The sequence below is a fragment of the Myotis brandtii genome, unplaced genomic scaffold (genome assembly GCF_000412655.1).
Source record: "Myotis brandtii unplaced genomic scaffold, ASM41265v1 scaffold14, whole genome shotgun sequence".
In the NCBI taxonomy this organism is placed as follows: Eukaryota; Metazoa; Chordata; class Mammalia; order Chiroptera; family Vespertilionidae; genus Myotis; species Myotis brandtii.
Genome location: NW_005354999.1, coordinates 2,084,006 through 2,097,236, shown reverse-complemented (window position 1 = coordinate 2,097,236; position 13,231 = coordinate 2,084,006). Strand labels below are relative to the sequence as shown.

Genomic DNA, 13,231 nt, shown 5'->3' with positions numbered 1-13,231 from the left:
TTTTTTTTTATTCTGGGATTTATTTACCTTCTATGGCTGTCACTGGAGCTGAGAGCCGGCTTTAGCTCTGAGGCTCGGCTCCAGCTCTGAGACCTCGGCTGCTGAAAGCAGGTATCTGGGCTTTGTTTAGCTTCTATAATTGAAACACTGTTGCAACTCCAGCTCTGAGGCCCGGCTGGCTGAAAGCAGGTTTCTGGGGATTGTTTAGCTTCTATAATTGCAACATTGTTTCTTAGAGTGCAGCTCAGAGGCCGGCAGCGGCAGGCGGGGAACCTTGGCTTCCTCCTTCACTGGAGCAAGCAAGCCTCCTGTTCGCTTCAGCTGCCTGGCTGCCGGCCGCCATCTTGGTTGGCAGTCAATTTGCATATTGCCCTGATTAGGCAATGGGAAGCGTGTCGGAGGTACAGTTAATTACCATGTTTGTCTATTATTAGATAGCATGTGGCATGTATGAGATATGTATGATATTTTCCTACCTACCTACCTACTTAAATGATATCTATTTGTTTATATCCTATTGTTTTCCAAAATGCTTTAATGCAGGAAATAGTTTTCTAGGAAGACCTGGAATTTAATAAATGTGAATAAGATCAATGAAAAATGTTTTTTAATGTAAAGTTTTAGAAAATAATGTGTAATAGTCCTGTATGAAATTTTCACATTTGACCCTATCTTAATATTTTGTTTGCAGACACCTCCAAGGAAAAGATGCCCAGTTTGGGTTTTATTCCAATGTCATCTGAGATGGTTGATAAATTTGTTGGAGACATTTTGAAAGATTTGCCTTTCCTAAAGAGGTATAAGGCCAAAAGTGCCCCTATAAACACTTGTATGGAGTAGAATAATTAATCATTAAAGACTCTTTGAACTATAACAGATTAGAGCAGCGGTTCTCAACCTGTGGGTCGCGACCCCTTTGGGGGTCGAACGACCCTTTCACAGGGGTCGCCTAAGACCATCGGAAAACATATGTAATTTCATATTTTTTTGTGATTAATCACTATGCTTTAATTATGTTCAATTTGTAACAATGAAATTGGTGGTCACCACAACATGAGGAACTGTATTAAAGGGTCGCGGCATTAGGAAGGTTGAGAACCACTGGATTAAAGTATATTAGATGTAATATGTGTTTGTAAAACATATGAGTTTGATATCAAAATTTATTAACGTCCTTTGATTAATACTAGGTGAAAATCAACATGGTTTTAATCTTAGAGTAAAATGACTCACGATGCATGTTTTTAATTAATGAATTCATTAATATTTGTTGATGTTGATGGGACTGTTTAAAACATCAAGTGGATTCTGGATTATTAAGCCTCTAATAAACTGCTTTTTGGGTTCAACTATTTATATCATATCACAGAAAGAGGAAAGGGGAATATAATTTTTTAAAAAATGATTGCAAATTATAATCTGTGTTACGTTATATTAGAATGTCTGTACTTTAAAATATGACTATATTTCTTTTTATCTCATAGGGATGATCCGATTGTAACTTCACTGGTTAAACATAAGGCGTTTGATGAACTTATACATTGGCATTCTCACAGACCCCTTAGTGATGATTATGATAGGGCAAAGTCCAATTTTAATGGTGAGCTCTGTGACTCTGGTGAAATAAACTAAAATCAATTTCATTCTCTTTTATCTCAGAATGAAATATCAGCATATTATGTGCCACAAATTATATTTCTTGAGTAAGACTAGTCCAGAAAATATGTAGGTGAATGTCAGTAAAGATGGTAGTGAAGAGTCCCATTTCGTTTACTCACAGTCATATGTACATAGGTATGTAGGTGTCTTAGGAGGAAGTACACAAAGATGACATTTGTCCCCACAAAAGTTAGAAGCTGTCTTAAGCAAAGACAATTTATAATTGAAGAATTCTGTGTATTCCTTAATGTCAAAAATATTGAGGCCATAGTCTTTCAAGCAATTGCATTTGCTTTCACACCACCCAATTGACGGCATGTAACAAGTGCCAGCATTTTATCTGCCTTCATGCTTAGGATGGTAGGAACTATAAATGGAGGCCCATAAAACCACTAGCAGTACATCAACAGAGGTTGAATTAGGGATCTGGTGTCCTTGGATAATTCATTTTACCTTTCTGTGCTCACACCCACTCCTCCTCCCCAAAAGTTGACAAAACTTACTTTCAGGAGAATCTAGGAGTGTGCACAGTAAGCATGCTCATATGAAATAGTCATCAGCCTGCTATAAACAACTAACAAGATCCTGCGAGATGCAAGGTGATCTTTTAGATCAGCAGTTCTTAACCTGTGGGTCCCCAACCTGTGGGTCGCGACCCCTTTGGAGGTCGAACTACCCTTTCACAGGGGCCTAAGACCATCGGAAAACACATATATAATTACATATTGTTTTTGTGATTAATCACTTTGCTTTAATTATGTTTGATTTGTAACAATGAATATACATCCTGCATATCAGATATTTATATTATGATTCATAACAGCAGCAAAATTATAGTTATGAAGTAGCAATGAAAATAATTTTATGGTTGGGGGTCACCACAACATGAGGAACTATATTAAAGGGTTGCGGCATTAGGAAGGTTGAGAACCACTGTTTTAGATGAACCATTAACATCCTTCAAAGTGGTTTGATTTGATATATGTAGATAGACATAGAAAAACTAATTAGTGTAGTTATTCCCTTTGAGTATTGTACTTTTTCTTGGGTAAGGGAGTATGTCACATCTTGACTGTTAAGATTTCCTCTGTTATTAGATTTTACCATAGTGTAAGTTTTTCTCAGCTGCCAAACTCTTGATTCTGTGACTATGGTTTGGAGTAATGATTTTTCCTTTAAGTGATGCAAGAAGCCAGAATATCCTAAATGGCTATCTTCTTGACTCTGCCTCTACTTTTCTTTTCTTAACTTTAGTCACAAGACATATGACAAAGGTAATGCCCAGAATCTGTCATTGCATCCTGATATTTGTTTTGAGAGGTAGATAATGAAAGAATGCTTTATCATTTATATCCTTTAAATAAAGTAAGGAATTATTCTACAGATAAGAGATAGTCTGAGTTAAAGATCCCCTCTTTAAAAAAAGTGAACAGTAAGTTACAGTTCCAAACTCAAAAAGAAAGTGCATGTTAGATTGGGATGATGTGAATAATTAGTGAGAATACCATTGAAGAAATGCAGTTGTATTACATTTTGTCTTTTCCTTTTCAGGAAACCCTAGAGATCCTTATTATCTTAAATCTCTGCAAAAGTTTCAAGTTTTTCAGCGATTTTATGGAAATTCATTAGAATCAGTCTCTCCCAAACTCATTGTAACTCAAGATGTCAAGCCAAAGAAGAATTTCAGTAAACCCAAGACCAAAAAGGCAAATGTAGGTTCTATAAAAAATATTTTACTTTTTTTTTTGCCTCTTTTTAAGCTATTTTGTTCAGTTACTGGTAGTTTCATACAATGCTATGCCTATATACTGTATGGTCACCTATTATTTTATTTACTTGCTAAGATGCTCTAATCTGCATATCTAAAATATATATATTTATCAACAAAAATAAAACTAAAGGCTTGGATGTAAAAACATTGAGATAACAGTAAAAATCTATCTAGCTCTTTGGGAGTTCTGGTTCAAGAGGGCAATATAAGAGGTTGCTGAACTCACCTCCTCCCATGGACACACTGAATTTATACCTCACTTAGCTAGTCCCTTTAAAATTCCCACTGAAGGAAATCCAGAAGCTAGCTGAATGGACTCTTACACATTGGGTGAATGAGAAAAACCCCCAATAAAACAGGAAGATGAAGCTGAGACATAACTCTTGCAGTAAACCCCACTCCTGGCACAGTGACGTACAGGGTGGGGCAAAAGTAGGTTTTTAGTTATTTGTATGGAAAATAATGCAATTATTAATAAATAATAATAAAGGAATAAACTCTGTATTTTTGCTTATTCACAACTTTAAACCTACTTTTGCCCCACCCTGTAAAATTAGGAAGAAACATAATTCTCATCTCTCCCTCAGGAGGGAAGGGTTTGGACCCAACATTTAGTACCCCAACTTTAATAGGCCCCCAAGACATATACTCTGAATGCCAATGGGGCTTGCTTCCACAAGACCCATAAGACAATACAAAACAAAGACACAGTTCTTAACAGGCTTGCACTGTACTTGCCTAGCTATCCCTTCCAGGGCTCAGCCAGAGGCAGCCAACTAAAACACCCATCTCCCATCCTTTCCCTGAAAATTGAATCCATTTTCATTCCTTAAAAACTGCTGCCTTGCAGTCAGTCTTCTCATCTCTATAACCTGCTTCTGGTGGACAGTGTAATAATGTAAATAAATGTAATGTATTTTGCATAAGCCAAATGGTAACCACAAAGCTAAAACATATAATATATAGACAAAAGAGAAAGAAATCTAAGCATAGAAATCTAAGCATTATAGAAAATTATTAAATCACATAGGAAAAGACAAGAGAAAAAAGGAACAAAGGAATTATAAAATTAGCCAGAAAAAAATTTAACAAAATGGTAATTGTAAATCAGTACCTGTCAATTATTTTAAAGATAAATGGACTAAATTATCCTATCAAAAGATATACACCAGCTGAATAAATAATAGCAAAAGATCCAACTATATGCTTTCTACAAGAGACTCACTTCTCCTATAAGGACACATAGACTAAAAGTAAAAGGATGAAAGAAGATATTCCATGTAAATGAAATAAAAAACGAACAAACAGGGGTAGCTATACTTACATTAGAGAAAACAGATGTTAGGTCAAAGACTATAATAAGAGAGAAAGAAGGACATTATATAATGAGAAAGTTACGAACCTGAAAGCTTTTTCTCTAAGATCAGGAATAAGACAAGAAAGTTTACTCTTTCCACTTTTATTCAAAACTAGAGGCCCGGTGCATGGATTCTTGCACTGGTGGGGTCCCTCAATCTGGTCTGCGGGAATTAGGCCAAAACCAGCAGTCTGACATTGCCCGAGGGGTCCTGGAGTGCAAGAGGGCACTCTGCAAAGTTGCTGTTGCTCAGCAGCTCCTGTGTTGAGCATCTGCCCCCTGGTTGTCAGTGCATGTCATAGCTACTGCCTGGTCGGCCTGTTGGCCACTCGCTTAGGCTTTTATATATATTCTAGAAGCCCGTTGCACGAAGATTCGTGCAATAGGCCTTCCTTCCCCTGGCTGCTGGCACCGGTTTTCCTCCAGCACCCGGGACCCAGGCCTTTGATCTGGCCGCAGTGGAGAAGCCAAGCCTCGAGGCTAGGCTTCTTTCCTCTGGCTGCAGCGAGGCTTGGCTTCTCTGCTGCGGCAGCAGCGGGGCTTGGCTTCTCCGCTGCAGCACTGAAGCGGAGAAGCCAGGCCTCTTCAGTCTTCAGTCTTCAGTCTTCAGTCTTCAGTCTTCGCTCCTCATCTGAGTATGCAAGTTAACTGCCATCTTTGTTGGGTTAATTTGCAAAGTCGCTCTGATTGGTTGGTGGGCATAGCAGAGTGACACCAATTTGCATGTTTCTCTTTTATTAGAGTAGATAGATAGTACTGGAAGTTTAAGTCCAGCTAGAACAATTAGGCAAGAAAAAGAAATAAAGGCATCCCAATTGAAAAGTAAAAACTAAAACTGTCTCTCTTTGCAGATGACATGATAGTATATGTAAAAGCCCCAAAGACTCCACCAAAAAACTGTTAGAATCTACACTAATCAAAGAGAAACATGCAAATTGGTGTCACTCTGTTATGCCCACCAGCCAACCAGAGTGACTATGCAAATTAACCAAACAAAGATGGCGGTTAATTTGCATATGCAGGCATGGAGCGAAGACTGAAGGCTCCAGCCGGAGTGAGGACTGAAGACTGAAGACTGAAGACTGAAGACTGAAGACTGAAGACTGAAGACTGAAGACTGAAGACTGAAGACTGAAGACTGAAGACTGAAGACTGAAGACTGAAGACTGAAGACTGAAGACTGAAGACTGAAGACTGAAGACTGAAGACTGAAGACTGAAGACTGAAGACTGAAGACTGAAGACTGAAGACTGAAGACTGAAGACTGAAGACTGAAGACTGAAGACTGAAGACTGAAGACTGAAGACTGAAGACTGAAGACTGAAGACTGAAGACTGAAGACTGAAGACTGAAGACTGAAGACTGAAGACTGAAGACTGAAGACTGAAGACTGAAGACTGAAGACTGAAGACTGAAGACTGAAGACTGAAGACTGAAGACTGAAGACTGAAGACTGAAGACTGAAGACTGAAGACTGAAGACTGAAGACTGAAGACTGAAGACTGAAGACTGAAGACTGAAGACTGAAGACTGAAGACTGAAGACTGAAGACTGAAGACTGAAGACTGAAGACTGAAGACTGAAGACTGAAGACTGAAGACTGAAGACTGAAGACTGAAGACTGAAGACTGAAGACTGAAGACTGAAGACTGAAGACTGAAGACTGAAGACTGAAGACTGAAGACTGAAGACTGAAGACTGAAGACTGAAGACTGAAGACTGAAGACTGAAGACTGAAGACTGAAGACTGAAGACTGAAGACTGAAGACTGAAGACTGAAGACTGAAGACTGAAGACTGAAGACTGAAGACTGAAGACTGAAGACTGAAGACTGAAGACTGAAGACTGAAGACTGAAGACTGAAGACTGAAGACTGAAGACTGAAGACTGAAGACTGAAGACTGAAGACTGAAGACTGAAGACTGAAGACTGAAGACTGAAGACTGAAGACTGAAGAGGCTTGGCTTCTCCTCTGCGGCTGGACCAAAGGCCTGGGTCCCGGAGGAAAACCAGTGCCAGCAGCCAGGGGAAGGAAGGCCTATTGCGCGAATCTTCATGCAATGGGCTTCTAGTCAATAAATAAATTCAGTAAAGTTGCAGGTACAAATCAATATACATAAATCTATTGCGTTTCTAAACACTAATAATGAACTATCAGAAACAGAAATTAAGAAAACAGTCCCATTTTAAATTTCATTTAAAATAATAAAATACTGGCCTGGCCAGGTTGCTAAATTGGTTGGAGTGTCATCCCATACATCAAAAGGTTGTGGGCTTGATTCCTATTCATGGCACATACCTAGGTTTCAGGTTCGATCCTCAGTTGAGGTGCACACAGGAAGCAACTGATCAAAGTTTCTCTCTCACATTGATATCTCTCTTTCTCTCTCTCTCTCTCTCTCTCTCTCTCTCTCTCCCCCCTCTCAGTAAGAAAATCAATAAAAACATTCTTGGGTGAGGATTTAATAAAAAAAATAAAATACCAAGAAATAAATTTAACCAAGGAGGTGAAAGAACTGTACACTGAAAATTATAAGATATTGATAAAAGAAACTAAAAAAGAAACAAGGAAATGGAAAGACATTCCATGCCTATGAACTAGAAGAATTAGTATTAATAAAATGTCCATACTACCAAAAGCAATCTAAAGACTCAATACAATCACTATCAAAATTCCAATGGCATTTTCACACAAACAATTCTTATATGTGAAATCTAAAAAAAAAAAAAAAAAGTCAAACTGCTAGAAACAGATTGTAGAAAAGTTGCCAGCGGCTGGGAGTTGGAGGAAATAGGGAGAGGTTAGTAAAAGGGTACAAACTTTCAGTTCTAAAAGAAATAATGTCTGAGGAGCTCATGTAAAACATGGTGACTATAGTTGATAACATTGTATTATATAATTGACATTTGCTAGGAAAGTAAATGTTAAATGTTCTAACCATAAATAAATACGTGAGGTGATGAATGGGTAAATTGACTCAATGTGGGGAACCCTTCCAAAATGTATATGTATATCAATCACCAGGATGTACACTTTAAATATCTTACAGTGTTATATGCCAAGTATGTCTCAATAAAGATGAAATTAAAAAAGGAAGTCCATGAAGAAATGAGGACATTTGTTCTTATGGTAAAAAAGCAGCTTCCCTAAGCCGAACTAGGTGGTCATAATTTTTCTATTTGTTATGATGACATTTTTTATAGCCAATTTTATTAATGAGAACATCCAATTACAGCTTTCTTCATTTAGGGCTATCAAGATGTACCTTCTTCATTTTTTTTTTTGAGAGGTGATAAAATGTCAAGTTTGTAAAAATCCTCATTACATAGTACAGGTTCTAAAGACAAAAAAATTCCATGCTTTTTTTTTCTTCTGCATTGTTAGAAATTAATCTCATGGGAATTAAATACCCTTAGTACTATATAAGTGTGCTCTTTTGGCAGCAGTTTAATAAATCTGCATATTCAAGAAAAAAGGATTTTCAAAGGCAAAGAGCCAAGGGACATCCTTGTCCTATTGAGACAAAACCATGCTGAGTTAACCCAAGACAGTACATTTGGAAGATTAAAACATCGGGAAACCTCAATATTTATTGATTAGAATTAAACACTGAGAAAGTGATGGCAACTAAAATTGACTTCATTATAGGCAAAGTTTAAGTATTAATTTCATGACTGACCAGAATAGTGCAAGATTTGTCAGAATTATCTTGCAAATACAGCAATTATCTAACTTGCCTTTGTATATTAATAAACCAAAATGGTAAAAATCTATTAAAAGTGGCTCCATCTTGTGTTTAAGTCAATTGGAAATGCATATCTAGATAGCGCAAATCAGTTGTACTTATGTTGCTGCTTTTTCCCACTCCTTTCCGTTGTTTTCTTTATATTCCTCATTCATTCATCAAATATTATAAACTAAATATTTTGACTTGTAACATCTAGACAACTCAGTTTCAAGGACATTAAACTAGAGAGGAAGTATGACAAACGAAATCACAGCTACAATACATGTGATGAGTGCTTTGATAGATGCCCAGGAAGAGGAGGAATACATGACTTAATCTTAAGAGAATTAGGAAAGGCTTCATGGAAGAAATATCTTGAGGGACAAGTAGGTGACCATGGAGGAATGCAAGAGGGAACCAATTCTAGAGATAGCAGCAGGAACCAGTGCATGAATACGTGAAAAAAATAGTGCCCTGGTGTTTCTGATTTTGTTATATTTACTCTTATTTATAATATAGATAACTCATAAACCTAGAAAATCACCTAATCTTTATACTCATTAAATTAAAATGTCATAAGTTTTCAATTACAAGAGGCTTTAATTTTAAGAAACAGACACAGACTAAAATTGCGCCTATTCAAGAATGGGATGATGGTCCAAAAAACTAATATACACTTAAGAATATTGTCTCATTCATGAAATATTGGAATATTTCCAACTTGATTCATGATATGTTTCTTTTCTTTTTTGGGCAGGAGACAAAGGCTGAAATAATTACTAGAGAGAATAGGAAGAGATTACTTGCCAAGGAAGAACAAAAAGAAGAGAATAAGTGGAGTGTTCTGTCACACTCCATTGAGGAGGAAATGAAAGAGAATTTAAACTCTGGAATACAGAACCTGGAAGGTTTTTTGAAATCATGTAAAAGTAACTTGGTGAAATATCAAGTTGAAATGGTAGGGTTAACTGCCTGCTTGAAAGCATGGAAAGAACATTGTAGAAGCCAAGTTAAAGGTATATGATTCTATGTTTTTTATTTTGATGAATTGGAGAATTAATAAAAAATAGAATGATGATAGCTGTCACTTATCAAGTGGAAATTTGTGTTAGAAGCTTTAGACCCATTATCTGATTTTATCCTTACAAAATTCCTCCAAGTATTCTTCCCTCTATTTCAGTGGTTCTCAACCTTCCTAATGCCGCGGCCCTTTAATACAGTTCCTCATGTTGTGGTGACCCCCAGCCATAAAATTATTTTCGTTGCTACTTCATAACTGTAATTTTGCTACTGTTATGAATCATAATGTAAATATCTGATATGCAGGATGTATTTAGGTGACCCCTGTGAAAGGGTCGTTCAATCCCCAAAGGGGTCGCGACAAACAGGTTGAGAACCGCTGCTCTATTTTATCAATGAACAACAAAATCTCAGACAGGGTCCCAGTAGCAAATATTCAGCACATTCATAAACAAATTAAAATCAAAGAGAGGTTTGAAGAAATTACAAAGTTGTAGGAATGATTAAGGGAACCCACAAAGATGATGAGGCACCCTGGGAGAATCTGTCATTCATCTTTGAGATCTGAAATAGGAACATTTTCTTTTTGGGTAAAATTGGGATCATGTTTATTATCTTACTGAGTTCTTCCAGAAGTTTCTGTAGTTCCATGCACTCTGCTTTGCAATTTCTATAATAGATAATAGAAAAGAAAAGAACAGATGGGAAGAGGAAGATAAAGGAGAAATAAGACTGGGTAGAGATATGTAAACTGATAGCCCTTGAAATGATCATGTGCCATATCTCCAAACTGACAATTGTTCTGAGTAAAGTTAATTGTTGTCCTTCTTGAGGTTCTCCGCACTTGAATCCGCTTAACACAGGGTCACCAGGTTCTTTATTCCCCACACTCTCATTCTACTAACTTCAATCTGCTCTAGCAAAGTCATCCTTTCACTGTGGATTCCATTACAGTGGAAAACCTGAGACTTGGCTTAGGTGTTTCTCCCAAACCAACATGTTGTAAGAGAAATCAGAATGAACAGTGGCTTACCCTCCTGGAGAATAAGAATAATAACATACTAAATTTCTTTTGTAGCTTCTTATAGCATTTAGTAGGTGTTTGGTAATATTTGTTGAATATAGGTTGATTAGAAGACAGGTAGAATCAAAGACAGCCTTAAAATGGTAAGTATGGAAAGATGAGCAGTGGTGCAAAAAGATTATATGTGCACGACTATAAAGCAACAAAGAGGAATTAGCAAAGTCTCTTCTGGCAGGTGTATTAGGCTGATTGAATTGAGCGGCTCCATTGATTATGCCAAATACTTATTTGTGGTCAAGAGCAGACCTCAATAAATGTTGCTAAGTTTTTAACTAGGTATTTAAAGTCATCCGAATATTTTTCTTTGAACACAGTAGAGAAGGTGTGAAAATAATAGGTGGAGAAAATATTTGTTGTTCCCTAGAACTTGCACAAATTTGAACTTTAGTGATCTTATTTCTATCATGAGCTATAAGATTTTTCTTTTTCTTCAACTTTGTCCATAGAGATGATGACGTGTGTATAGTTGCACTTTAATATTATTTTATTTAGTATTTTGTGTTCCAAAACCTCCATCAATGTTAAGATAGTGAATTTAATTAGGTCAAATTGATAGCTTGGATGACTACTCTTGGATAACATAAATTTATTGTTTTTGGTGGTCTTTATAACAACTGTGTTGTTCTTTGCCAAGGTGAAACCACAAAAGATTTAAGTATAGCTGTTCAAATGATGAAAAGGATCCACTCCTTGATGGAAAAATACCCAGAATTTTTACAAGAGGCAGATCGGCAACTCATAGCCAGATGCCTTAAGTATTTAGGATTTGATGAGTTGGCAAGTTCTTTAAATCCAACTGAGGTAATGTTTTCAGAATAGTTCCATTTTAATAGAATAATTATTAGGTATATATAAAGGGTCTTGGAAATACAATCACCTCTTCTAGGTGTTTTTAACTGAAAATATTTACTTTGAATTCATAATCATTATTAGCAACCTATCTGCCCAAATTTGAAGTAATCTGGAATTAGAAAGCTTATACAAGTGTTTGGACAAACATTAAATGCCAGATAATCTATGCAGACCTGTAAAACTAATCCTATGTTTAATTCTAGCAAAAAATTTAAACAGTATAATGGGATTCTTCAATTGTCTTTACATATACTAGATTGTAGCTGCAAACATCTTGATGGATATTTGAAAACTTTGATGTCTGCTAATTTACTCACGGTTAAGATGATGAGTAGGTTCTATAATACTTCAGCAAAGATATTACAAAATTTAAAAAAGTGTTAAATTTTTTCTCATAAAATGTGCTAGTAATAAATGTTTTAATTATTTGAATGATGTTATAATTTAAAATCACTTTCAAATGAACTTTTAAAATAATGTAGGTTGCAGAAGATGGCATAAAGGAGAAGAAAAAGAATAAATATTCAATTGGCATTGGGCCTGTTCGGTTTCAACTACAATATATGGGCCATTTTTTGCTACGAGATGAGAGAAAAGATCCAGATCCCAGAGTTCATGATTTTATTCCTGACACATGGCAGGTAATGACTGAATGAAACAGGCCTTTGTATTTATTATTAAATTTGATCTGAGGATCTTTTCATTATTGTGGCGCTACCTATTATATTTGTCATTAACTTCTTAATATTGAGTCATATCATTTAAAATTATTTTGTTATTGGGAATGTCAAGTGTAGACTTTTTTCAACCTAAAGAAAGTGAAATTTTTATTTTGTTCATTTTTTATTACTAGACCATTGCCTTGGAGGTACTCTGATGAGTTCACATGCGTATTTTTGAAGTTGTGTGTCATTCAGTTGTATCATTATGGAGCAGCCTCCAAGTTTTCCCTTTGTCAGTAGGATTTAATATGTAAATCTATAAATTGTGCACAGAGAAATTTGGTACATTAAACTGTGTAGACAAGTGTTTATATATTTACATGCCTCATCTGTTACCATAATAGCTATTCTTCTACAAATAAGTGTAAAATTAGTATTAATGGGTATAAAATTTGGAATGACATGGTGTGTTTCTTCATAGACTAAACAGTATAAAATTTCTAATAAATTCAACATGTTTACCTACAAAAGTGCAATTACATAGTTTCAATCTAATGGACTGTCCTATTCAGAATCTGACTTCATCTTTTTGTTGTTGTTTATTTTTGTGGAAGATATCAGAAATGTTTACTTTTATTTTACATTGCATTTCCTTTCTGGAACAATTAGGTGTTGGCTTTTTTTAAAAACTTAGCACCAAAATGAAAAATTTTATCTCTAAGGGGGGGTGCCCCAAGGATTTTGCTTTGGAAAATCAAAGGAATTCAGAATGAAATGAGAGACTTTATTCAGCACCAAGATTGCAGTCAACCCCAAGACCTAGTCCTACCCCACAGTGGCTTACAGTCTGCCTACACTGATGACTTTAGGTTTACATTTCTGAGTCTTAGGCATTTTTTTCTACACATAGATTTCACAGTCAGAGCCTAGATAGTAGTACATATTATGCTCTAATTCTCCAAGAAAATTTAATCTCCCATGGTTCCTTTTAATATAGGATAACTTTACACTAGTCATAATTGTGGGCTCCAAGTTTTTTTTACTTGTAATGGTTCTTATTTATTTATTTTAAATTAATTTATTTTTAATACCCCTTTC

At 36.0% G+C, this 13,231-nt stretch overlaps 1 protein-coding gene across 4 annotated transcripts in view; it reads left to right on the top strand.

The window, feature by feature from the left end:
- The window catches only part of LOC102257980 (probable ATP-dependent RNA helicase DDX60), a 98,671-nt gene that overhangs the window by 23,286 nt on the left and 62,154 nt on the right, over nt 1-13,231 (top strand). For all 4 annotated transcript variants that reach the window (XM_014535223.1, XM_014535221.1, XM_014535220.1 and 1 more), the window contains 6 exons: nt 692-797; nt 1,485-1,600; nt 3,211-3,371; nt 9,273-9,531; nt 11,254-11,420; nt 11,954-12,112. In XM_014535223.1, the coding sequence (XP_014390709.1) occupies nt 692-797; nt 1,485-1,600; nt 3,211-3,371; nt 9,273-9,531; nt 11,254-11,420; nt 11,954-12,112 (968 nt within the window). The remainder of the gene's footprint in view (nt 1-691; nt 798-1,484; nt 1,601-3,210; nt 3,372-9,272; nt 9,532-11,253; nt 11,421-11,953; nt 12,113-13,231) is intronic.